The 27,420-nt window shown below is 35.2% G+C and overlaps 2 protein-coding genes across 2 annotated transcripts; one reads left to right on the top strand and one right to left on the bottom strand.

The window, feature by feature from the left end:
- Positions 1 to 174: 174 nt before the first annotated feature.
- asgrl2 (asialoglycoprotein receptor-like 2) lies at positions 175 to 9,599 on the bottom strand. The gene is made up of 9 exons (XM_048178447.1): positions 9,466 to 9,599; positions 8,027 to 8,149; positions 7,446 to 7,568; positions 7,248 to 7,352; positions 6,758 to 6,829; positions 5,585 to 5,659; positions 5,352 to 5,503; positions 626 to 735; positions 175 to 543 (listed from the first exon to the last, which is right to left on the bottom strand). Exons 2-9 carry the CDS (start codon positions 8,130 to 8,132, stop codon positions 390 to 392), a joined length of 897 nt encoding a protein of 298 aa, XP_048034404.1. The 5' UTR covers positions 8,133 to 8,149; positions 9,466 to 9,599; the 3' UTR covers positions 175 to 389.
- A 757-nt stretch (positions 9,600 to 10,356) lies between these two features.
- Positions 10,357 to 25,828, top strand: plod3 (procollagen-lysine, 2-oxoglutarate 5-dioxygenase 3). Its single transcript, XM_048178305.1, has 19 exons — positions 10,357 to 10,562; positions 12,506 to 12,597; positions 13,419 to 13,555; positions 13,799 to 13,962; positions 14,051 to 14,163; positions 14,246 to 14,309; positions 15,521 to 15,618; positions 17,233 to 17,334; positions 17,431 to 17,562; positions 19,113 to 19,234; positions 19,335 to 19,439; positions 19,661 to 19,786; positions 22,660 to 22,801; positions 22,912 to 23,025; positions 23,107 to 23,178; positions 23,330 to 23,434; positions 23,507 to 23,653; positions 24,799 to 24,924; positions 25,239 to 25,828. The coding sequence occupies exons 1-19, from the start codon at positions 10,481 to 10,483 to the stop codon at positions 25,392 to 25,394; spliced, it is 2,199 nt and encodes a 732-aa protein (XP_048034262.1). The 5' UTR covers positions 10,357 to 10,480; the 3' UTR covers positions 25,395 to 25,828.
- The last annotated feature ends 1,592 nt before the right edge of the window (positions 25,829 to 27,420 follow it).

The raw sequence follows: 27,420 nt of genomic DNA, 5'->3' as shown, positions 1-27,420 counted from the left end.
AGCATGTTTATATTCACCTTCAATTGTGCTAAAATACCACAGTATTTTCATAGAAACAATCCAAACATTACAGCGTTAATGACATTGATATACAGTATCATTACTATAATACTGCCATAACTTTAATCCAGCAACATAACTGGATTATTACATTAAGTGCTGCAGAAACATCAATTTCTTTTATTTGTTCAGCAGATGCTTTTATTCAGAACAAATTTTTTCGAAATTTTTACTGAAGCCCCCAAAACTAACCAGCATAAATGAAAAATTAAGCATAAATGAACTCTTTCTGTTCTGATATACAGTAAATAAAAGAATTGAAGCCTTTAATATCATTAAATATGAAACATGATGTGTTGGTTTTGATGAACTGTGTTTGCTGTCGGTCGTCAGATGGAGGACGCGTGAGCTTTGCAGACGTAGCGGTAGTGTCGAGAGCAGTGGTCGTCGTTATACCGGCCGTCATGGTGAAAGTGAGCGCAGTCTTCACCGCCACCCAAACCATGATTCTGCCAGTTATCAGGCTGACCGGGCATCCATTCACTGCACACACACACACACACACACACACACGTGACAAACAGTAGACTGTGAATGAGGCTCCTGATGGCGGACAGACACTCACCTCCTGGCAAACACGTACGGCGTCTGGTCCAGCCATTCCCACTCGCCGGTGCGGCCGTCAGTCAGACCCAACCAGTAGAACAGAGGCCTGGTGTTACTCACCACCCAGTTCTGAACACACACTTCTGATTATGATTCTTTACTAAAGGATGGACAGTTTGAATAAACATGCTGGTTTAGTTCAGTAGGTTTAGTTGTACTGGTTTAGTTGTGTAGATTTAGTTGTATTAGTTCAGTTGTGTGTTTGGTGTTGGTTTAGTTGTGTGTGTTTTTGGTGCTTTAGTTGTGTTCAGTTGTGTGTTTTGGTGCTGGTTGTGTAGTTGTGTTGGTTTAGTTGTGTAGATTTCGTTGCATTAGTTCAGTTGTGTGTTTGGTGTTGTTGGTTTAGTTGTACTGGTTTAGTTGTGTAAATCTAGTTGTATTAGTTCAGTTGTGTGTTAAGTGTTCTTGGTTTAGTTGTGTGTTTAGTGTTGGCTTTTTAGTTGTGTTAGTTTAGTTGTATAGATTTAGTTGTATTAATTCAGATGTGTGGTGATGTTGTGTTAGTTCAGTTGCATGTCTGATGTTGTTGGTTTAGTTGTAAGGCTTAAGTTGTGTGTCTGGTGTTGGTTGTCTAGTTGTACTGATTTAGTTGTGTAGATTTAGTTGTATTAGTTCAGTTGTGTGTTTGGTGTTGTTGGTTTAGTTGTACTGGTTTAGTTGTGTAGATTTTGTTGCATTAGTTCAGTTGTGTGTTAAGTGTTCTTGGTTTAGTTGTGTGTTTAGTGTTGGTTGTTTAGTTGTACTGGTTTAGTTGTGTAAATCTAGTTGTATTAGTTCAGTTGTGTGTTTGGTGTTGTTGGTTTAGTTGTACTGGTTTAGTTGTGTAAATCTAGTTGTATTAGTTCAGTTGTGTGTTTGGTATTGTTGGTTTAGTTGTACTGGTTTAGTTGTGTAGATTTTGTTGTATTAGTTCAGTTGTGTGTTTAGTGTTGGTTGTTTAGTTGTACTGGTTTAGTTGTGTAAATCTAGTTGCATTAGTTCAGTTGTGTGTTTGGTGTTGTTGGTTTAGTTGTACTGGTTTAGTTGTGTAGATTTAGTTGTATTAGTTCAGTTGTGTGTTAAGTGTTCTTGGTTTAGTTGTGTGTTTAGTGTTGGTTGTTTAGTTGTGTTGGTTTAGTTGTGTAAATCTAGTTGTATTAGTTCAGTTGTGTGTTAAGTGTTCTTGGTTTAGTTGTGTGTTTAGTGTTGGTTGTTTAGTTGTACTGGTTTAGTTGTGTAAATCTAGTTGTGTTAGTTCAGTTGTGTGTTTGGTGTTGTTGGTTTAGTTGTGTAGATTTAGTTGTGTTAGTTCAGTTGTGTGTTTGGTGTTGTTGGTTTAGTTGCACTGGTTTAGTTGTGTAGATTTTGTTGCATTAGTTCAGTTGTGTGTTAAGTGTTCTTGGTTTAGTTGTGTGTTTAGTGTTGGTTGTTTAGTTGTACTGGTTTAGTTTTGTAAATCTAGTTGTATTAGTTCAGTTGTGTGTTTGGTGTTGTTGGTTTAGTTGTACTGGTTTAGTTGTGTAGATTTTGTTGCATTAGTTCAGTTGTGTGTTAAGTGTTCTTGGTTTAGTTGTGTGTTTAGTGTTGGCTTTTTAGTTGTGTTGGTTTAGTTGTGTAAATCTAGTTGTATTAGTTCAGTTGTGTGTTTGGTATTGTTGGTTTAGTTGTACTGGTTTAGTTGTGTGTTTAGTGTTGGTTGTTTAGTTGTACTGGTTTAGTTGTGTAAATCTAGTTGTGTTAGTTCAGTTGTGTGTTTGGTGTTGTTGGTTTAGTTGCACTGGTTTAGTTGTGTAGATTTTGTTGCATTAGTTCAGTTGTGTGTTAAGTGTTCTTGGTTTAGTTGTGTGTTTAGTGTTGGTTGTTTAGTTGTACTGGTTTAGTTGTGTAAATCTAGTTGTATTAGTTCAGTTGTGTGTTTGGTGTTGTTGGTTTAGTTGTACTGGTTTAGTTGTGTAAATCTAGTTGTATTAGTTCAGTTGTGTGTTTGGTGTTGTTGGTTTAGTTGTACTGGTTTAGTTGTGTAGATTTTGTTGCATTAGTTCAGTTGTGTGTTAAGTGTTCTTGGTTTAGTTGTGTGTTTAGTGTTGGTTGTTTAGTTGTACTGGTTTAGTTGTGTAAATCTAGTTGTATTAGTTCAGTTGTGTGTTTGGTGTTGTTGGTTTAGTTGTGTAGATTTAGTTGTATTAGTTCAGTTGTGTGTTTGGTGTTGTTGGTTTAGTTGTACTGGTTTAGTTGTGTAGATTTTGTTGCATTAGTTCAGTTGTGTGTTAAGTGTTCTTGGTTTAGTTGTGTGTTTAGTGTTGGCTTTTTAGTTGTGTTGGTTTAGTTGTGTAAATCTAGTTGTATTAGTTCAGTTGTGTGTTTGGTGTTGTTGGTTTAGTTGTACTGGTTTAGTTGTGTAGATTTTGTTGCATTAGTTCAGTTGTGTGTTAAGTGTTCTTGGTTTAGTTGTGTGTTTAGTGTTGGCTTTTTAGTTGTGTTGGTTTAGTTGTATAGATTTAGTTGTATTAGTTCAGATGTGTGTTTGGTGATGTTGTGTTAGTTCATTTGCATGTCTGATGTTGGTTTAGTTGTAAGGCTTAAGTTGTGTGTCTGGTGTTAGTTGTCTAGTTGTACTGATTTAGTTGTGTAAATCTAGTTGTATTAGTTCAGTTGTGTTTTTGGTGTTGTTGGTTTAGTTGTACTGGTTTAGTTGTGTAGATTTAGTTGTATTAGTTCAGTTGTGTGTCTGGTGTTGGTTGTTTAGTTGTACTAGTTTAGTTGTGTAGATTTAGTTGTATTAGTTCAGATGTGTGTTTGCTGTTGGTTTAGTTGTACTGGTTTAGTTGTGTAAATCTAGTTGTATTAGTTCAGTTGTGTGTTTGGTGTTGTTGGTTTAGTTGTACTGGTTTAGTTGTGTAAATCTAGTTGTATTAGTTCAGTTGTGTGTTAAGTGTTCTTGGTTTAGTTGTGTGTTTAGTGTTGGCTTTTTAGTTGTGTTAGTTTAGTTGTATAGATTTAGTTGTATTAATTCAGATGTGTGGTGATGTTGTGTTAGTTCAGTTGCATGTCTGATGTTGTTGGTTTAGTTGTAAGGCTTAAGTTGTGTGTCTGGTGTTGGTTGTCTAGTTGTACTGATTTAGTTGTGTAGATTTAGTTGTATTAGTTCAGTTGTGTGTTTGGTGTTGTTGGTTTAGTTGTACTGGTTTAGTTGTGTAGATTTTGTTGCATTAGTTCAGTTGTGTGTTAAGTGTTCTTGGTTTAGTTGTGTGTTTAGTGTTGGTTGTTTAGTTGTACTGGTTTAGTTGTGTAAATCTAGTTGTATTAGTTCAGTTGTGTGTTTGGTGTTGTTGGTTTAGTTGTACTGGTTTAGTTGTGTAAATCTAGTTGTATTAGTTCAGTTGTGTGTTTGGTATTGTTGGTTTAGTTGTACTGGTTTAGTTGTGTAGATTTTGTTGTATTAGTTCAGTTGTGTGTTTAGTGTTGGTTGTTTAGTTGTACTGGTTTAGTTGTGTAAATCTAGTTGTATTAGTTCAGTTGTGTGTTTGGTGTTGTTGGTTTAGTTGTACTGGTTTAGTTGTGTAAATCTAGTTGTATTAGTTCAGTTGTGTGTTTGGTATTGTTGGTTTAGTTGTGTAGATTTTGTTGCATTAGTTCAGTTGTGTGTTAAGTGTTCTTGGTTTAGTTGTGTGTTTAGTGTTGGTTGTTTAGTTGTACTGGTTTAGTTTTGTAAATCTAGTTGTATTAGTTCAGTTGTGTGTTTGGTGTTGTTGGTTTAGTTGTACTGGTTTAGTTGTGTAGATTTTGTTGCATTAGTTCAGTTGTGTGTTAAGTGTTCTTGGTTTAGTTGTGTGTTTAGTGTTGGTTGTTTAGTTGTACTGGTTTAGTTGTGTAAATCTAGTTGTATTAGTTCAGTTGTGTGTTTGGTGTTATTGGTTTAGTTGTACTGGTTTAGTTGTGTAGATTTTGTTGCATTAGTTCAGTTGTGTGTTAAGTGTTCTTGGTTTAGTTGTGTGTTTAGTGTTGGTTGTTTAGTTGTACTGGTTTAGTTTTGTAAATCTAGTTGTATTAGTTCAGTTGTGTGTTTGGTGTTGTTGGTTTAGTTGTACTGGTTTAGTTGTGTAGATTTTGTTGCATTAGTTCAGTTGTGTGTTAAGTGTTCTTGGTTTAGTTGTGTGTTTAGTGTTGGTTGTTTAGTTGTACTGGTTTAGTTTTGTAAATCTAGTTGTATTAGTTCAGTTGTGTGTTTGGTGTTATTGGTTTAGTTGTACTGGTTTAGTTGTGTAGATTTTGTTGCATTAGTTCAGTTGTGTGTTAAGTGTTCTTGGTTTAGTTGTGTGTTTAGTGTTGGCTTTTTAGTTGTGTTGGTTTAGTTGTATAGATTTAGTTGTATTAGTTCAGATGTGTGTTTGGTGATGTTGTGTTAGTTCATTTGCATGTCTGATGTTGGTTTAGTTGTAAGGCTTAAGTTGTGTGTCTGGTGTTAGTTGTCTAGTTGTACTGGTTTAGTTGTGTAAATCTAGTTGTATTAGTTCAGTTGTGTGTTTGGTGTTGGTTTAGTTGTGTGTGTTTTTGGTGTTTTAGTTTAGTTGTGTTCAGTTGTGTGTTTAATGTTGTTGGTTTAGTTATATGGGTTAAGTTGTGTGTCTGGTGCTGGTTTAGTGGAGTTAGTTCAGTTGTGTGTTTAGTGTTGTTGGTTTAGTTGTACACTACTGATCCACTCTGACCTTCTCCTGTTTGCTGTTTAGGATGAGTAACGCCGCTCTCTTCTTCTCACACTCGTCTCTGGCCGTGTCCCACGGCATCCCGTCTTTAGAGAAGAAATAACAGTGTGTGGAGAACAGAAGCCATCCCTCAGGACAGCACAGCTCCTGCGTGTCTAAACACACACGTGTGTCATGTCAGTGACAGCGAGAAATGAAGACATACCTGCACAAACCTCTATAGCATCATCACTTACTGTTATTTATGTACTTTTCAATCCGGCATTTTAGCTCCGAAACTTTGTCAAGAAGAGCCTGTTCTGAATCAGACACTACACACACACTTATCTGTTAAGATCTGCAGTGTATTTCATTTAGTCAATAGTGTTTTGTAGGGCTGGGTATTGACACAATTTTCACAATTCGATTCAATTACTATTCACTTGCTTTTGATTCGATTACGATTACGATTCGATTTCGATTATTTTGGATCTAGTATTTCAGATACAGTACATGGCAAATTTTCTAGTGGAAAAAAATCTCTCAACTAATGCTGTAAACTACACATGGGAGTCAGCTGGTACTACTATAATAATATTGAAGGTTAAATTAACTTATTTATATACAAACACTCAATGTTTTTATTATAAATAAAGTTTAGAATTATATAATCATATTTCTACTCCAATTCGTTTTTTTTTTTGTTTTTTTTTAAATATAAACATTTAAATCGCGGCTGTCATAACTGATTTATTCAAACATGCATTAAATATTGAATAACATTAAAAATTATAATGAATATGTAACGGTGCATAGCTATGTTTATCTTTCTAGAGTTCACTTTTCTAGCTGACTAATGAGTTTATGGTCACTGAATGTGTTTTTCTGAGGTAAATGTGACGTTACGTGACATTGAAGCTGTTTTATTGAGTCTTTCCGAGGTTGAAGCACTGATTGAGCGATTGCACGAGACATGATACGGATTTCAGTAAGTTGTACTGTATATTTTAACATACCTTCAGATGTTCATGCATGTTTATTTCGCTGTAACTGGTATTAAAGCGGAGGAGAGGATGATCACATGCTTCTCTTTAACTGAGGCGCTAAAGCGATCTGTCACGCCACATTAAACAGCGCCAAAACGGTATTTATTTTTTGAATCTCATAATAAGATGGACGTCATTTGAAATCTGAGACTTTGCTTCATATCAAAAGTAACAAAGCACAAAGATTATTGCGATTTATTGGATGGGATGCGCTACATATTCTGCTCATTCATCAACTGAAAACAGACTAGACTAATCGATTCTTGGGATTTAAGAATCAATATCGGTTCGTAAAAATGAGAATCGATTAAAATCGCAAAATTGATATTTTTTACCCAGCCCTAGTGTTTTGTCTGTTTATATGTGAACATGTGTGGTACTTACTATCATTCATCCTTGTTTGCATCGTCTCCTGGTCAAACTCCAGATTGTTGATGTCCAAATGCATTTTATGTCCTGAAAAAAGTAAAAGTTTACATGTCTAATTTTTTCCAGTTTAAAGTAATATAGCTAATCCACAAGATATGCTCAGCTAACAGGGAATATTTTCATAACTTTGACTAACGTTATGAACAAACATTCGTTCAAAGTTATCTGGTCTTTAATAACTTTCTCAAAATGTTAGCTTAAAAACATAATTTACACATTGTGGAACGTTTTTAGTTGAATGTTCGACGTTCAAAATTAACGTTCCCATAATGTTTACAAATTGACTGTTCCTCATAAAACGTTTTTAAATATGTAAAATAAAATAAAAAACTCGACGTTTTGAACGTTTCATAACGTTAGCAAAACCTTCTTACACCATATTTTTGTTGTGTAGATGGATAAAGTCTTTTTCATATTGATAAAAGATTATGAAGAATAACTTTACCGGATTCTTCCAGAAAGTTTGTTCTGGTAATGATGCTCAGAAGCATTTCTGTCAGATTCTTCATTTTTGTGTCCGTAGTTGAGAACTTCCGGTCAAACTTCACGTCTAACAAAACACACGTTTAATTGTCATTATTTTGGAAATTGGAAACAACATGTCTGAATAATATCACAATATGTTTCAGTGTGTGTTACTCACGGCTCACAGATAGCGTAATGATCAGCAGCAGCAGCGTCAGAGCCGTTACACCAACGGCAACGTACACGCGCAACCGCCAACGACCGATAGAGGGCGCTGCGACAAACCTGGGCACAGACGATTCTAACACGCAACACACACACATTTTGTATTTCTTTGCATGTAAAAAAATGTATGTACATTTATATATGTAACTTTGTGTTATACATTCCATAAAACTGTGAGTTTTTCTAATGCAAAGGCGTGGTGGTAAATTTGGCATCTTGTACTAATCATTATTCGATAATTATAATTCGAACTGTGTGTCTGTGAAGGTGTCAAACGTTGAGGTTAAGGGTCAGAAGAGTTTGAGCAGCTGTATAAACTACAGTTAGTCAAATAGCAAAGGAATGTTTGAGAAAGACACACAACAAACCAGCTTTGTAACACTTCACAATTAGTTCCCATGTCTAACTAACTAACAATGAGCAATACTGAGCTAATCATATTTTCTTTCTCCTAAAACTCACAGAAACCTTTTTATATATTACTTAAAACATGTTTATTCCTGCGTTTTCATATGTTTTGATTTGGTTTCACACCTTTCCTCCAGAACTCAGCATCATCACTGGTGTCTGGATTCTCCAGGTCATCTGTATATTGGTTCCCCACGGAGACAGAGCCGCTGTCTGATGTAACGACCCTCATGATGAGTAAGTCTGGACCTGCAGAAACACAACATTAGCCCCTCATTCATTTAATATTCCAGTCAAAGAATCTCTTATAGAAACTCACTAGAAAAAGACACCTTTAGCGGTATCGTCTTTGTTCTACATGGTTGTCTTTATATTATCACCTGTGTTTTCATGTGTCTTGAAAAGAGTTATTATTAAAAACTGTTGTTAGATTATCTCTAACATGCTCAACATAACACACTCTATTTTTTGAACGATATTTGTTCATTTTGAAACATTGAAACATGTGAAACATTCCATCTACGCCACTTTCCCGGAACAGTTTTGAAGTTTGCGTTCTTTGAATTCAGTCAAGAGTTCAATCTGTTCAGAATCAGATCCTCTATTGGTCAAATGTTTTTGCATCATGCAAATTCACAGGTCAGAAACTTGAACTTTGATTCGCAGTAGAAGACAAAACATTTTCACATGAGTGTGTTTCCGGTCTCCTGTGTTCATGTGTGTTTGTTAATGGAAATCAGTTTATGTCTAATTCATCTTCCACACATATTATAAAGTTTTTCAGCATTTCAAAATAAAGTTATAGGGCTTTCTAGAGCAGAAAAAAGTAGATCAGAAGAGTTAAGAAACATAAAAACACCAATTTACACAGAAATAAGTTATCCCCAATAAAGTACAAAGAAGAGTCACCTTTATCTGTTTAATAATGACAACATTTTGAGATGGTTGATACACACATAAACTATGATTTACTGATCAACCAGATCAAAAGACTTTTTTAACAAAGAGGAAGAGGAAGTAAAAGTAAGTTTGGATATTTAGCATTTAATCACTTCATTACTAACATATTAAAACTTATTTAGACTTTCAGAGAAAATTACTAAATTAAATGATTTTAAGGGGATTTTACAGTTTGAAATCATAAAAGCACCTTGTTCTGGTCATACTTTACTACCCAGAAACCAAAACATTGATCTGATCTGAAATATATGATGAAACATCAAGAACTTTATTAACATCCAAAGAACCACAAAGTAACTCTATTAACCCCAAACAGCCAGAAATAATAAGAAGAAATGATTCTGAATTAGAGGAAGTTCATCAATGAACCTTAAATACTTCAACAAACCATCACTGACCATTTATTCTGTGTGTAAAAACTGACACGGTTTTCACTATATGCCACTGATTGATTTCACCGCTGTGATTTGAAATCAGTGTTTTCTCATTCAAAGTTAGTCTAAATCGTGAATAGTTACGTTAGTGAAAGATCAGACATTCATTAGTAATAATTCATGAGATGCTCATGGATTTCACTTAAAAATAAATGTTAATTTTCCACTTACCTCCTTCACGAGTTGTGTGTGTATGTGAGTGTACTTTGAGCTTGATGAAGTGAATATTTACTTTGTGTGGAGTACAAATGAAACAGGAGCTCCAAACACAGTATTTGTCCAGCACATTTGACCTAAGATCAACTTCACATATTTATGTATGTGTGTATATATATATATATATATATATATATATATATATATACACACACACACACACACACATACATACATACATACATATACACCCTATATATCTATATATCTATATATATATATATATATATATATATATATATATGTATATATATATGTATATCTTTTACAAGGTTTCACAGTGTCTATACTATTTGTCAGCAGCAATAAATTGTCTATTTATGGCATTGCCACCAAAGCTCAGTATTACACTTTCATAGTATTCATGAAAGTTAAATTTTTTTCTAAAATGTGGAAAATAGTCATAATAAACAATAAGTGGATGTGTCCAAACATTTATTGCTAATCAAATGTATACTGTTGTATCGTTATTTTGTTAATGTATAACTACTAAAAAACCTAATTAAAGAGATATTATCACGTAAATGTAAACACTACATATATATATATATATATATATATATATATATATATATATATATATATATATATATATATATATATATATATATATATATATATTTACGTATATTTTTAGAAACACCCGTTAAGTTATTCCTAAAACGTGGCACTCCTCCCTCAATATCTCTTTTTGTAGCCCAAAGGGTTGATTTTTTGGGAGAATCGCGTTCCATTTGTCTGGCTCTGATTGGTCGAAAGCCATCGCGTTCTCTCTTCCTATTGGTTGCTTCTCTGTCCGTCATCTTCTGCTCTGATGTCATTGGCTGTCCAAACGGAAATAAGGCGGTTTCTTCATGTTGACGGTAAAATTCCTACCCCCAGTCCGCGAACTTCGGGAGAGTTCTGCACCGGAGGGACGTGAAAACTGAACCGAAGCCTTGCGAGACGCGTGCAGAGACCCACGAGCGCGATGACTGCGGTGCGTGTGATCCTGACCCTGATTCTGGGCTCCGTTCAGCTCTGCCGAACCGAGCCGCGGCCCGGGAAACCCAGTAAGAACCGTTATGATTTCCTGTCAGTCTTGAATTTAAATGTCCAGTCAGATTTGAATCTGTAACTGCCGATCCGAACCAACGGTCATTAACCGTTGTTTTGGTCAAAATACCGCGAAATTGTGGCAAAACGATATTAACCCTGTAGTCATCACAAAGAAATAAATCAAAATGATAAAAAGCTTCTCATGCTGTTTGAATCACTATTCAGTAACGAGTACTATAGTATTTTGTCGGAAACCATGGTAAATTTTTTAAGAGGGACTCAAAATGTTTATAAAACAGAAGCAAACTGTGTTGAAAAAGTCCTTCAGAACCTTCAGGATCCAAAGAAGAGATCTGGAGATCCAGAAACTTCTACAGAAGAAACTGGGTTTGAGTTTCTGATGGTTTCTCATCAATACATTAATCATACAATTAATCATAAATTAAACATACAGTTGCACCGATGAACTATATTCTGCAGATTATTATGTTTTAGTGTATTTTGAGTTGGTTTTCGTTGTCTGGCTCACTCGGCTTGAAGGGATTACATGAAACCACAGTGGGATTGTGGAAAGTTCTATTAGGATTATATTATGAATAAATAATATAAGTATTTATTAAACATTGGTGTTGTTCGTCATATATCGACCAACATTTGACCATTTTGAGAGGCGTTGGTCTGGTTAAAGGTGCAATATGTAAGAATTTTGCAGTAAAATATCCAAAAACCACTAGGCCAGTGTTGTATATTTTGTTCACTTGAGTACTTACAATATCCCAAATGTTTCTAACTATTTGTAAATCGTGAGAAAATTGCAATTTTAACCAAGGCTCCGAGACGTGTGAGGAGTCGCCTGTCAATCGCGTCATACCCGCGTTACCCTCGGTTTCCGATTTTATTTTGTAGAAACCATGGAAACACCAAAGACGCTTTAATATTTACATGTTTTAATAGACAAGGGAACAACTGTTTTGATATATTTATAGACAGAAAACGAATTATTGTTATATACCGCAACACGTTTAGTCTTATTGTTTAAATCTATTTTTTTTTTGTGAGTACCATGCTTTACCATGGCTCCACAACACTCGGTCCTGCTCTGCTTCATACTACAGTAACATTAATAATCACATCCATGAACATGATTTCTTACCGAGTCCAATCCCTATTCTATTCCACCATCCGTTGAGGTGGAGACCACATGTCCCAAGATTCAGCACTCAAACTTGGCATCATCAAACTAAGCCTTTGTTTTGAATAGGCCTCTAGCGGACAGAAATCTTACATACTGCACCTTTAACTGATTAAAAACCAAACAATCTTGTCAACATGATAAACATTTAAAAAACATTTTTCAGGTATTCTTTAGAGAGTTGGGAATCAATTAAAACTCATTTTACACATATTTATTCACATTTCCTATCATTATTGGATTATTTAAAGGGTTAGTTCACCCAAAACTGAAATTTTATGTCATTAATTACTCTCCCTCATGTCGTTCCACACCCGTAAGTAAGAGCTTCATTCATCTTCAGAACACAAATTAAGATATTTTTGATGAAATCTGAGAGGAATATGACTCGTTCATAGACAGCAATATAATCAACACTTTCAAGGTCCAGAAAGGTACTAAAGACATCGTTAAAACAGTCACGTGACTGCAGTGGTTCAACCTTAATGTTATAAAGAGACGAGAATACTTTTTTTGCGCAAAAACAAAACAAAAATAATGACTTTATTCAACAATCTCATCAAAAATATCTTAATTTGTCTTCTGAAGATGAACGAAGGTCTTATGGGTGTGGAATGACAGAAATTTCATTTTTAGATGAACTAACCCTTTAAAATGTATCGGCCACTGTTCACTGTAGATATCGACATCGGTCAGTAAATATATCCAAGTCAGTGACTATCTGTGAGGTCAGTGATGTATTATAACTCGATCTGTCTGTGTCAGGTGAGTTGTTGGTGATCACCGCAGCTACAGAAGTGACCGACGGATACCTGAGGTTCATGAGGACCATCCGACAGTTTAACTACACTGTTCAGGTGTCACATCGCTTATATATGACACACTTATACATATGATACACTTCACAAAGTAGTTTAAAAAAAACTGATTTTTTAATGTTTCTGAAAGAGTCTTCTGCTCACCAAGGCTGCCTTTATTTGATCAAAAATACAGTAAAAATAGTGAAATATTATTAGAATTTAAAACAGCTGTTTTCTATGTGAATATATTGTAAAATGTAATTTATTTCAGTGATTTTCAGCATCATTACTCCAGTCGTCAGTGTCACATGATCCTTCAGAAATCGTTCTAATATGATGATTTGCTGCTCAAGAAACATTTATGATTATTATAAGTCTGTTTCTATCCACCCATTTTTATGCGCATTTTGGGATATTGCATGAAAAAATGTTGGATGGAAATGCCAAAATGCGCATAAATTAAAAAAATGAGCATTAAAAAAACATATTCAAATGATGTGGATACATTTTTTTTTTTTTTTTTGCCCATAAACTGCGATGGAAACACATTTACCAAATTTCTTGAGCATCAAATCATCATATTAGAATGATTTCTGAAGGATCATGTGACACTGAAGACTGGAGTAATGATGCTGAAAATTCAGCTTTGATCACTGGATATAAATTACACTTTATTATATATTCACATAAAAAACAGCTGATTTAAATTCTAATAATATTTCATTATTTTTACTGTATTTTTGATCAAATAAAAGCAGCCTTGATGAGCAGAAGAGACTCTTTTTTTTTTGTCCAGAAACATTAAAAATTTTAATTATTCCAAACCTTTGAACATTAGTGTAGATGTGCAAATATTATGTGTGTGTTTGTGTGTGTAGGTTCTGGGTCTGGGTGAGGAGTGGAGGGGTGGTGACGTGGCTCGGACCGTCGGTGGAGGTCAGAAGGTTCGATGGCTGAAGAAAGAACTAGAGAAACACAAAGACAAACAGAACACTGTCATCATGTTTGTAGACAGGTGTGTTCCCACACAATGTAGTGACCTGATTTCTCCTTTCTTTATTCATAAGTAACTCGATTACCAACATCCTGACATGTTTCGAACCTGAGTGAGTGTGAGGTTTCATTTGTGTCAAACATGCTTTATAATATATATTCGTTCATGTTGACGTTCATTGCATACGTAAGATAAATTAGATGTGTATATGTATGTTTTCGTGCTCTTGACATGATTGTTGTGTGTGTGTGTGTGTGTGTGTAGTTATGATGTGATTTTAGCCAGCGGTCCGGAGGAGCTGCTCAGGAAGTTCTCTCGTTTCTCTCATCGTGTGGTGTTCTCCGCCGAGGGCTTCTGCTGGCCGGACCAGAGACTCGCGTCCAAATACCCAGCTGTGCATCATGGCAAACGCTACCTCAACTCTGGAGGTGTGTGTGTGTGTGTGTGTGTGTGTGTCAATGCAATGAAAGGAAATGGCATGACCGCTGACGCCCATGTGATTGTTTGTGTGTGTAGGTTTCATCGGCTTCGCTCCTGAGATTTATGCGATAGTGCAGCAGTGGAAATACAAGGACAATGATGATGACCAGCTGTTTTACACACGGATCTACCTGGACAAAGAGCAGAGGGTGTGTGTGTGTGTGTGTGTGTGTGTGTGTGTGTAAATGACGTATGAAGCTGTTCATGCTAAATACAGTTTTTCTTTTCCAGAGGAAGTTCAACATCACGCTGGACCACAGATCCCACATTTTTCAGAATCTCAATGGAGCCATAGGTAGACACACACACACACACACACACACACACACACACACACACACACTCACAGTAGTGCTGGGCCGACAAGCCATGGCGCTGTCACGCCACACACAGTGAAAAATACATCGCGGAGCAAAGAGGATACTGACAACACATTGACGGACAAGACAGAGCAGGTTACTGATGATATTAAACAATTTGTAACTTTCAAATTGTGTAATTTAAGAAATTCAAACAATAAAAACCGTTTTGTGGCTATTTAATGTGTCGTGACAGATCGCTTTAGCATCTCAGCTCAAGCGGCTCCTGAACCGATCATCTCTTCCTACTAGTTCATTTATAGCATCAAATAAACATGAATGAACATCAGAAGGAATGTTGTTTAAAACGCGGAAAGACGTCAGTACACCAATTTTCAAGTTCAAGTCCACCGAGGTTAATCTAACTCCTGACTGCTTTGTCGAAAATGGTGGATTCAGTGTTATGATTGGTTATATCGCCTGTCAATCAAACTCCCGGCGAAGAGTCAATTGAGTTTACTTCGATTAATAGAAATAATAGCCTAATAATAATAATAATAACACTGTTTATTAAAACACAAACTCAAAGATCTTCATTGAAATGACAGATATTGCACATAATATAGCCTACTTATTAATATTATTAATTTGATTACGTTTTAAACTAAATTGTTAGCTTTATGAACTTACATTTTTAAAAACATTTTTATTTGTCCTTACAGTGTTTATTCCCTGTACTCCTGACAGTAAAATATGCCAAAATAAAATGAAAAAAATGTGACACACCTTCAAACCGCCAGAATCTTAAAAATGTTTGGTCATACCGCACAGCACTAACCCACAGACACACACACTCTTACAGACACACCCTCTCATACACTCACAGACACACACAGGTTTGTTTTGCTATCTTGGTGAGGTCATTCCATAGGCGTAAAAACCTACCCATCACAGGAAACATTTTTAATAAAACATTGTTTAGTATGTTTTTAAAGCTATTTTAAAAATTAGGACTCATGAAATGTCTTCATATTTCATATTTACATCGTAATATCAGTGTAAAACCCATGTCATTATACACATTTGTGTCCTCATAAATCATGAAAACATGCACACACACTCTCACACACACACTCACTGTAGTTTGCTGTAGTCCAATCCTAATTCTGTGTGTGTGATCTGGTGTGATGGATGTGTGTTTTTCCAGAGGAAGTGGTGCTGAAGTTTGAGAAATCCAGAGTCAGAGCTCGGAACGTGGTCTATGACACGCTTCCTGTCGTTATCCATGGCAACGGGCCAACTAAGGTGAATGCAAACATTCTGCACAGTAATTCTTCTGTTTCCACGGCGCCCGCATTTAATGTACAGACATTCATTAGGCTGTTCATTTCCTTTATTGGTGTCTAGACTTGTGCGGTATAACGGTACTCAGAAGTCACGGTTCGATACAGACGTCCACGACACAATGCCAGATGATTCTGTCTCATTATAACAGCGGAAATAAACTTAAAATGTCATCTTTGGTCATACAGATAAGATTAAAACATCATTTTTATTTGTGTACACTCTGTGTTTATGTAAATCTTGTATGTATTTGATCATTTAAGCGCAATAAGAACAGAAGTTAGTAACGGGCTTTTAGTGTGTGTACGCGCTCTTATTCATGTGATGTGAATGTATGTGGCGCTGAACAGTATGTTTGGACGGTAGGGCTGTGACGGTGGCAAATCGCCAATTGTGGCAGTGGGGGATTATGTTTTTATTTATATATATATATATATATATATATATATCAGAGGTTGTGTTTCGCCGTCATTTTGATGAACAGGATCGTAAAAAAAAATCCATCATAATCAATAATTACCCGTCATTTTAATTTTTATATTTTAAAGATAAGACATTTAATAGCTTCTGATTTCGTCCACATTTTCATTTTTATTCACGAACTTACAGGATAAGCAAATAGGCACAGGCTATGCATTTATTTATATTATGAGAAGAAAGTTGATCAAAGACAGCGTCACTTTACAGTTTTCATCTTGAACTAAATAAACATGAATGAAAATAAAAAAATATGTTGAAAGATACAGTAGCTTACTGAAATCTGTATCGCGTCAGTTAATCAGTGTTGCAAACAATGTCACATAACATTATACCTCATTCGTTGACCATAAACGTATAGTCAGCAAGAAAAATAACAAAACTCAATTATGTAAGTAAGCATAAGTAACTTTATTATTATAAAATTGACTTAAACTAGGGTGCTCGTCTGTGTGTAATCAAGCACATCGTTTTCATTCTATTATGGAGACTGAACTCGCGCTCTGCTGCCACACTAGAGCGCACTCACCACCTACTGGACAGGGGTGGGAATTACAGTTACAAGTCAAGTCACCTTTGTTTATATAGCGTTTTTACAATGCAGATTGTGTCAAAGCAGCTTTACATGATAACTGGTACATTATTTTGGCTGCACAGCAGCTCTTAAAGAATAGTGTCAATGCAGACAGATCAAAGCACTGTTGAATATCAAATGTCAAGTGTCCCCGACTAAGCAAGCCAAAAGCGACAGCGGCAAGGAACTCAAACTCCAACAGGTGACATCAGCTGGCAAACAAGTGGCAAATAGGTGTTACTAGCTACATAATCTGTCAAAATGATGGACGGGCTGCAGATTTTTTCCGTCACTGCTAAAAAAAATTCCATCAGTGACGGAAAATTTTCAGTTAACGCAATCTCTGAGATATTTTATATATATGAATGATGTCACACTACCGCCGGTGACACTCCGCGCGGTTGTCATGCCTACCGTCACAGCCCTATTGGACGGCGGCTCCAGAACTGAACTCTCTTTAAAGGCAGATTGTGGAGACATTAACCATTTTGTGTGTGTGTGTGTGTGTGTGTGTGTGTGTTTAGCTCCAGCTGAATTATCTGGGTAACTACGTGCCGACGGCGTGGACGTACGAACACGGATGTGGAAACTGCGATGATGATTTGCTGGACCTGAGTCATCTGTCTGTGAGTGTCTGAATATCAACACAAACACAATAAGTCTGACAGATCTGTGTCATGTGACTTAGGAGGATGAATTCTAACGGAGATGTGTTTGTGTAGGACGAGGAGATGCCGCTGGTTCACTTTGCCGTGTTTATTGAGCAGCCGACGCCGTTTCTAGAAGAATTTCTGGAGAGGCTCGCGACTCTGAACTACCCACACACACGCTTACGACTCTTCATACACAACAACGTACGTACGGCTCTTCATGACAGTGTTATGTCATTGAGAAAACTGTTAAAGCTGAATATTAATGATATTTTATGGTAAAGCTTAACTATTGCCTCATACGTGACCTGTGTAACGTTCATGCTGAGGCTGTGTGTCCACCAAAGCGTTTACTCATTGTTTTCAATGGGAGCGCCACGTTTTTTAAAACGCCAGCAGCGTGACGAAGTGCTGAACGTCTATTACAGCGCTCTGCTTTGTCCACACATGTGCTGGTGAAACACATGACCTGCATGTCGACACATGCAGTCTGAGTGTGTGTGTGCAGGTTTATCTGTACTGTCTTTACTTGAATAGTGAAGTATTATGACAACCGACTGATGAAGACATTTTACTGGTACTCACTTGTTAAAAAGTTTTAAAAACTTGTTTTTTTTAAATCTAGTGTTAGTCTTCTGTGATGGTTTTTGTGTTAGGCCATAGAAAATATCATTATCCTGATATTAGACATGTGACGGTATCAAATTTTCATGTTGCGATAATTGCTGAAGCTTTTATTGCGGTATACGGTATTATCATGATATTGAAATCAGTTGCAAAAAAAAAGTGTTGTCAGTATAACAGGTTTAAGAACTATTTTTGTAATAACAAAAAGAACTATAATGTTTAAATACAATAGTACAATACACCAAAAATATATAAAGTAAAATTTTGAAACAGATTAAAGGGCAAAAGAATTATAAAGAAGAACAGGAAACACTTTACAATAAGATCTCATTATTTAATGCATTAACTAAGATTGAGCAATAGCTACATTTGTTACAGAAAGTATTATTTTTTGTTAATGTTAGTTCAGAAACACAACTGATCACTGTTAGTTTGATCTCAGGTCCATTTAATAAGTTCTTTTGATTTTAGTAATGTTATTAAACAGTAATTAACATGAACTAGGAATAATTAATGCTTTATAAGTATTTTTCATTGTCAGTTTGGTAATAATGAATTAACATGTTAACTAATGAAGCCGTATGTCTCAAAGTTTTACTGAACAATAACAAATAATCACAATCATTAGGGCATGTTGTAGTCCAGATTAAAATATAAAATGTTTAAGTTTGAAAATAAATAGCCTATTAAGTCTTTAAGTATTTGGTATTTATTAAGTATTAAGTATTAAGTATTAAGTATTCAGTATTTGGTGCTGAGATGAACAACATTGAGATTAAAAAAATGTATGTCTGTTTGAAGCATTTTAAAAACTTCACTAGTTGCTTTGTTTACGGGGTTTCCGGGGTAACCGCTGCATTTCTGCTGTCAGAGAGTGAACGTGCACTTTCGTTCAGCGCGTCTCCTTCACTCGTTGTGCTTCTCATGCGCTTTGGGCTTGTTTACATCTGAGTGCCTGTGTCCCTTTGATGCACAGTGGTGTTGTGCATTTATTTACGGTATTTTGAAGTGCGCACGATAACAATATCGTGATATATCGCATTACCGAATATCGGCACATGTCTACCTGATATAAAATCAATGCAATGTCCTCACTAATATAGTGAAACAAATGTGTGTGTTTGCAGGTTGTGTTTCACGAACAGCACATTGAGCGGTTCTGGACGCGTCATCGCTCTCTGTTCCCTGGGGCGAAAATAATCGGACCTGAGGAAAACCTCAGACAGGACCAGGCCAGAACCATGGCAGTGTAAATACACACACACACATACATGTCAGAAATGATGGCTGAATCTGTTCAGTAAGCTGATCTTTCCCATGATTCCATTGGCTGTGTGTTTGTGTTTCAGGGAGGCGTGTAAGAAGGACGTCTCCTGCGATTATTTCTTCAGCATTGACTCTGATGTTGCTCTGACGAATCCTGATATTTTACGGATTCTCATCGAAGAGAACAAGTGAGTGAACGAACAGTAGACGTGCATCATGATTCTATAGTATTTCATTTTATTTGTTAAACTATCATCAGATAAACATTGAAATGCAAAGATTTTCACTACAAACCGCTAAAATAATAGTTTGGTTTAATCCTGAAGAAATTATGACAGACATTTCCACATAATGATAATATTAATAATAATAATACAATCTACAAAATGTTTGTCACTGATGTTCACAGGGGTGTGATCGCGCCCATGCTGTCTCGGCACGGGAAGCTCTGGTCGAACTTCTGGGGCGCTTTGAGTCCGGAGGGCTTTTACTCGCGCTCGGAGGACTATATCGACATCGTCCAGAGCAAGAGAGTGTGAGTTTCCTTTCCTTCACCCTGTGTGTGTTTCAGTGTAGCGAGTGTTGTTGTCAAGTCAGTTTTTTTTAAAGCAGATTTACAGTTATAAACAGGAAAATAACAGTATTAATGTTCATCAGTTATGAAATTAAATATAAATTTAATTCAATTCAGTTCAATAACGGTGTCAATATAGCAAAGTTCATCAATTATGAACCTTTCAATTCAGTTCAGAGTTGATTCAGTTCAGTTTAATAACAGAATGAATGATGCAAAGTTAATTAATTATGAAAAATTCTCTGTTCAGTTTGATTTAATTGAGTTCAATTACAGTGTCAGTGTTGCAAAATTCATCAATTATGAAACGATTTCAGATCAGTTCAGTTTGATTCAATTTAGTTCAATAACAATGTCAATGCTGCAAAATTAATCAATTATGAGAAATTCAATTCAGTTCAATAACAGTGTCAATGTAGTAAAGTTCATCAATTATGAACCTTTCGATTCAGTTCAATGTTGATTCAGTTTAATAACCGAATGAATGCAAAGTTCATCAATTATGAAACGGATTCAATTCAGTTCAATGCTGATTCAATTCAGTTCAATAGCAGTGTCAGTGTTGCAAAATTAATCAATTATGAAACAATTTCAAATCAGTTCAGTTTGATTCAATTTATTCAATAACAATGTCAATGTTGCAGTTTATCAATTTAGTTAAATTTAACTCTCTTCATATCAATAACAATGTCATTGCTGCAAAATTAATCAATTATGAGAAATTAAATTCAGTTCAATAACAGTGTCAATGTAGCAAAGTTCATCAATTACGAACCTTTCAATTCAGTTCAGAGTTGATTCAGTTCAGTTTAATAACAGAATGAATGATGCAAAGTTAATTAATTATGAAAAATTCTCCGTTCAGTTTGATTTAATTTAGTTCAATTACAGTGTCAGTGTTGCAAAATTCATCAATTATGAAACGATTTCAAATCAGTTCAGTTTGATTCAATTTAGTTCAATAACAATGTCATTGCTGCAAAATTAATCAATTATGAGAAATTAAATTCAGTTCAATAACAGTGTCAATGTAGTAAAGTTCATCAATTATTAACCTTTCGATTCAGTTCAATGTTGATTCAATTTAATAACCGAATGAATGATGCAAAATTCATCAATTATGAAACAAACTGAATTCAGTTCAGTGTTGTTCAATTCAGTTCAATAGCAGTGTCAGTGTTGCGAAATTAATCAATTATGAAACTATTTCAAATCAGTTCAGTTTGATTCAATTTAGTTCAATAATGTCATTGCTGTAAAACTAATCAATTATGAGAAATTCAATTCAGTGCAATTGGATTCAGTTCAGTTCAATAAAAGTGTCAATGTTGCAAAATTCATCAATTATGAAACAAATGTTGGTAATTGATTAATAATGTTGATTCAGTTCAGTTTAATAACAATGAATGATGCAAAATTCATCAATTATGAAACAAATTGAATTCAGTTCAGTGTTGATTCAGTTCAATAGCAGTGTCATTGTTGCAAAATTAATCAATTATGAAAAATTCAATTCAGTTCAATAAATGTCAATGTAGCAAAGTTCATCAATTATGAACCTTTCGATTCAGTTCAATGTTGATTCAATTTAATAACCGAATGAATGATGCAAAATTCATCAATTATGAAACGGATTCAGTTCAGTGTTGTTCAATTCAGTTCAATAGCAGTGTCAGTGTTGCAAAATTAATCAATCATGAAACGATTTCAAATCAGTTCAGTTTGATTCAATTTAGTTCAATAACAATGTCATTGCTGCAAAATTAATCAATTATGAGAAATTCAATTCAGTTCAATTGGATTCAATTCAGTTCAATAAGTGTCAGTGTAGCAAAGTTATCAATTATGAACCTTTCGAATCAGTTCAGTGTTGATTCAGTTCAGTTTAATAACAGAATTAATGATGCGAAGTTAATTAATTATGAAATTTTCCATTTAGTTCAGTTTGATTCAATTTAGTTCAATTACAGTGTCAATGTTGCAAAATTCATCAATTATGAAACAAATGTTGGTAATTGATTAATAATGTTGATTCAGTTCAGTTTAATAACAATGAATGATGCAAAATTCATCAATTATGAAACAAATTGAATTCAGTTCAGTGTTGATTCAGTTCAGTTCAATAGCAGTGTCATTGTTGCAAAATTAATCAATTATGAAAAATTTAATTCAGTTCAATAAGAGTGTCAATGTAGCAAAGTTCATCAATTATGAACCCTTTGATTCAGTTCAATGTTGATTCAGTGTAATAACCGAATGAATGATGCAAAGTTCATCAATTATGAAACATAGCAGTGTCACTGTTGCAAAATTAATCAATTATGAAATGATTTCAAATCAGTTCAGTTTGATTCAATTTATTCACTAACAATCTCAATGTTTCAAAGTTCATCAATTATTAAATGAATTCAATTTAGTTCAATTTAACTCAATTCACTTCAATAACAGTGTCAGTTATGATCAATTATGAACAATTTGATTCAGTTCAATGTTGATTCAGTTCAGTTTAATAACAGAAAAGTTATTCCATTCAGTTCAGTTTAGATCAGTGATAGTTTCAGTACTGGAAAATTCATCAATTATGAAACAAATTCAAATCAGTTCAGTATGATTCAATTTAGTTATGTAGTACAATATACAACAAGTGTCAATGTTGCAAAGTTCATCAGTTATGACATGAATTAAGTTAAATTTGATTCAGTTCAGTAACAGTGTCAATGTTCATCAATTATGAAACAAATTCAATTCAGATCAATGTTGATGCAATTCAGTTTAATAACGGTGTAAAAGTTCATCAGTTGTCATGCCTCCTGATGCCTCTTCCTGTTCTTCAGTGGTTTGTGGAACGTTCCCTACATCACTCAAGTCTATCTGATCCGCGGAGAGACTCTACGGACGCGTCTAGCTGCGGTTTCTCTCTACCAGCAGGAGGGGATGGACCCAGACATGATCTTCTGCAAGAGCGTCCGTGAGCAGGTGATTATAAAGCTCTGTGATTCACACCTTGAGCAGAGGGAATCCAGTCATAAAAACAGAATAAATGAGTGTTTCAGACGTTTATCATCACAAATCGTTTCCTCCTGCAGGGCGTCTTCATGTTTGTGTCCAACAGGGATGAGTTCGGCCGTCTGATCTCCTCCACCAATTACAACATCAGTCGTCTTCATCCGGACATGTGGCAGATATTCGACAACCCAGTGGTGAGAGATTCATACGTGAAACGCACGTGTGCACAGACAAACATGTGAGCGCAAACTAACCCTGTGTGTGTGTGATGTCAGGATTGGAGAGAGAAATACATCCATGAGAATTACTCCAGGATTTTTGAAGATGATGAGGACGTCGTGGAGCAGGTGAGATTGAACATTGTTGCATCTCCAGTAGTTTGTTGTGTCTTGTTTCTTTTTCAGCTGTGGATCAGTGACTGGGTCAGTGTCGCCACCTTGTGGGCAAACTATATAGCGCATGTAAAAGAATTCATCGTAATGAATCTGTGTGTTTCAGCCCTGTCCAGACGTGTACTGGTTCCCAGCATTCTCTGACAGAATGTGCGACGAGCTCGTGGAGACCATGGAGGATTTTGGCGGATGGTCTGGAGGAAGACACAAGGTCCGTGTGTGTGTATGTGTGTGTGTGTGTGTGTGTGTGACCCAGCATCTCATCTGTGTGTTTCTCTCTCAGGACGAACGGTTAGCTGGAGGTTATGAAAACGTTCCTACGGTTGATATTCACATGAATCAGATCCAGTATGAGAAAGAGTGGCTGAAGTTCCTCAAAGACTACATCGCTCCTGTGACAGAAAAACTCTACCCAGGATACTTTCCGAAGGTGAGGCGCTTGAGCCGTTCATTTGCTGCCCGTATGCTGAGTAATATTCGTTCATTATTGTGGTTTAGGGTTAGTTGCATGTAATTATGCAGAATTTATAGTTTTTACTATGGTAAGTATGTGTAACAGGACACTGTAAAATAAAGTGTTACCTTATTTTTAATAGGCTGGTCATTTACATAACATCAGTTTGTTTCAATGAATGAATTGAATCAAATATTGAATTGGACAAATTGTGATTCAGTTTGTTTGCATCAAGGTTCATGTATTAAAGGGTTAGTTCACCCAAAAATGAAAATAATGTCATTAATTACTCTCCCTCATGTCGTTCCACACCCGTAAGACCTTCGTTGCTCTTCAGAACACAAAATAAGATATTTTTGATGAAATCCGATGGCTCAGTGAGGCCTGAGCAATGACATTTCCACTCTCAAGATCCATTAATGTACTAAAAACATATTTAAATCAGTACATGTGAGTACAGTGGTTCAATATTAATATTATAAAGCCACGAGAATATTTTTGGTGCGCCAAAAAAAACAAAATAACGACTTATTTAGTGATGGCCGATTTCAAAACACTGCATCAGGAAGCTTCGGAGCGTTACGAATCTTTTGTGTTGAATCATGATTCGGATCGCGTGTCAAACCGCTGAAATCACGTGACTTTGGCGCTCCAAACCGCTGATTCGACACGCTGATTCATTTGTGCTCCGAAGATTCCTGAAGCAGTGTTTTGAAATCGCCCATCACTATATAAGTCGTTATTTTGTTTTTTTGGCGCACCAAAAATATTCTCGTGGCTTTATAATATTAATATTGAACCACTGTACTCACATGAACTGATTTAAATATGTTTTTAGTACATTAATGGATCTTGAGAGAGGAAATGTCATCTATGCAGGCCTCACTGAGCCATTGGATTTCATCAAAAATATCTTAATTTGTGTTCTGAAGATTAACAAAGGTCTTACGGGTGTGGAACGACATGAGTAATTAATGACAGAATTTTCATTTTTGGGTGAACTAACCCTTTAAAATGTTTATCAGTGTAAATATAAAGGAATATATTTGATTATTTAAACGATGTAGTAAATAATTTAAAGCATTCAGTATCGTCTGCACAAACATTTGTGTGTGTTTCAGGCACAGGCTGTGATGAATTTTGTGGTTCGTTATCGTCCTGACGAGCAGCCGTCGCTCCGTCCGCATCACGATTCCTCCACGTTCACCATTAACATCGCGCTTAACAGCAAAGGCACCGATTATGAGGTAAGCAGGACTCTACATTGACTTCTGTTGTTATTTATGGAGCGTATCGACCCATAAACCCTCACACCATGTCCTAACCAGACGCAATGCGATGAGATTCCAGCGACACGCAGTTTGTCTGTCACACCAGATGCGACAAGACTACGAAACATGACAAAAGCAATCAAATTTCACAGCCAATCAGAAGAGTGTGGGCGGAGTCTCTCTGCAAGCACAAAGACGTGTCTGGTTAGGACACTGTGTGACATTTTCATTCAGACATTATTTCTACACTCGACAGCGGGACTTTAGCTTTGTGTGTTTGTGTGTGTCAGGGCGGAGGTTGCCGGTTTCTGCGTTATGATTGTAAGGTCGAGTCTCCGAGGAAGGGCTGGTCGTTTATGCACCCGGGCCGGTTAACGCACTACCACGAGGGTCTTCCCACCACGCGAGGAACGCGATACATCATGGTGTCATTCGTTGACCCTTGAAAATCATGTGATCTTTGTCTGTCTGTGTTTGTTTGTTTGTGCTTTTTCTGTAAATTAAAAATCGGATGTTACATTCGAACAGATTGTTACAAACGATCTCTGGCACACGTGAGGTCAGAGATTCACTCCTTTTTAAGAGATGTTTGTTTTAAATGAACTTTAAAGCTTGATGAAAAGAGTATTTTTACTTGATTTTTATAGAATGTTCAAGTCTCAGATTTTTTTTAAAGAGCAGTACTTTCTGAAATAGCTTTTGTAATCAAGCTTTGTACAAACCGCTTTAAATTATTTGTTGAATTTTGAAAATAAATATTGGAAACAAAAGTGGGTTGATCTGAGCGGGCATTAGCTGGAAGAATTCTCTGTAAAATTACAAAAATGTATCTTTAAATGTAAAAATGTATCTTAGAATTCTATGTACTTTACAGCACCAATTCAGTTGTTGATTATTTTTTTTGTCTGCTTGATTTACCTAAAATGGCACAGAAAATGTTTAATATTTAATATTCTAGCTTCATGCATTTTTTTTTTTTCCAACACTTGAATGTAAGGTAAGTTTCATAAAAACAACATTTTTAACAAAATGCCTATGCCTATAGATAATGAAGGTAAGTACCCACACATGCTTTTTAACCCTTGTGCGGTCTTCATTTGGGAAGTACACTCAGGGTCTTAATTTAATTTTGTAACAAAATAATTGTTTTTTTTTTTTTTTTTGTTTGTTTTTAAAACAAATGTAATTTCACTCTGTTTATAAATGTTTTTACTTATATAAATAAATTTTTAAAAAAAATTTAAATACTGAAAATACTAAATACTAAACTGATACTTAAATAGAATTAAATACTGAAATACTAAATTGATACTTAAATATACTTAAATAGAATTAAATACTAAACTGAAAGACATCTTTTCACAAGTGTTGTTCAGTTGGATTCATATCTAAATATTATGAAATCACAATTATGACAATAAAAGCTACTTTTTGTCAAAGTTTAGCATCTTTTTGTACTGAAAAAAAAAAACAGTTTTTCAATATTGTTACATTATGAATAGACCCTGCTTAGAAAATGGACAAAATTCGTCCTCAAAATCAACATTTTTGAAAAACCTATTTTTTTCAGTACAAAAAAAAAAGCTAAACTTTGACAAAAAGTAACTTTTACTGTTATAATTGTGATTTCATAATATTTAGATATAAATCCAACTGAAAATACTTGTGTAAAGACGTCTTTCAGTCAGTCAAACAGCAAATAGTGGAGCTCTGCAGCATCTACTGGATAAAGTGATCGTTTTTTACTTTTAAAATTGCATTTTCCAAAAGATGGGCAAAAATCTCACACTAAACCATGTCAAATGATCCATGTTATCCCCATGAATGAAAGTTAGAAATGTGGGTCTTTTGTAAAGTGAATTTTACATAAAAAGCTGTTTTTGTATAAAAACCTACTCAAATAAAATATTTATTTATTTATTTATTTAAATTTAAAAGATATGATAAATCTCCCAAAAACTGAACACATGTGAAGTAAACAGAGTAAAATTACATTTGTTTTTTAAAAAACAATCATTTTGATACAAAATTACATTTTGTTGCTTGGGGTCTGTGGAGTTTGTAAAGTAATAATGTGTTTTTGTAACCACCAAAAAAAAGTCTAGGTCCATTTACAACTAAATAAACCCTATAAATACAGTGTATAATATAGTGGTCTTAGTTAGACTACTTCAAAACACAGGAGAAAAGATGCATAAAAGAAAATGGCACCCAAATCCTACCTCTTTAGTAATGAAGGAATACACTATTTAAAGCTAAAGGGTAACACAAATGCCACAATAAACTAAAAAATATAATAACAGGTGAAACACAGAAACAGAGATAAAAGTCAAAGGAGTACACTTTACAAAACGGTGTTTTGCACGCTTTGAAACAGTGAATCATTTTGCAATCCCAGTGAGCATCAGTCCAGGGCTTTCCACACCCCTTTAAGAGGATGAGTATGCGGGACTTAAAGCCAACCTCTATAAT

Source organism: Megalobrama amblycephala, linkage group LG24 (genome assembly GCF_018812025.1).
Source record: "Megalobrama amblycephala isolate DHTTF-2021 linkage group LG24, ASM1881202v1, whole genome shotgun sequence".
NCBI classification, from domain to species: Eukaryota; Metazoa; Chordata; class Actinopteri; order Cypriniformes; family Xenocyprididae; genus Megalobrama; species Megalobrama amblycephala.
Note: the sequence above shows the minus strand (reverse complement) of the source record. Positions and strands in the feature narration are given on the sequence as shown.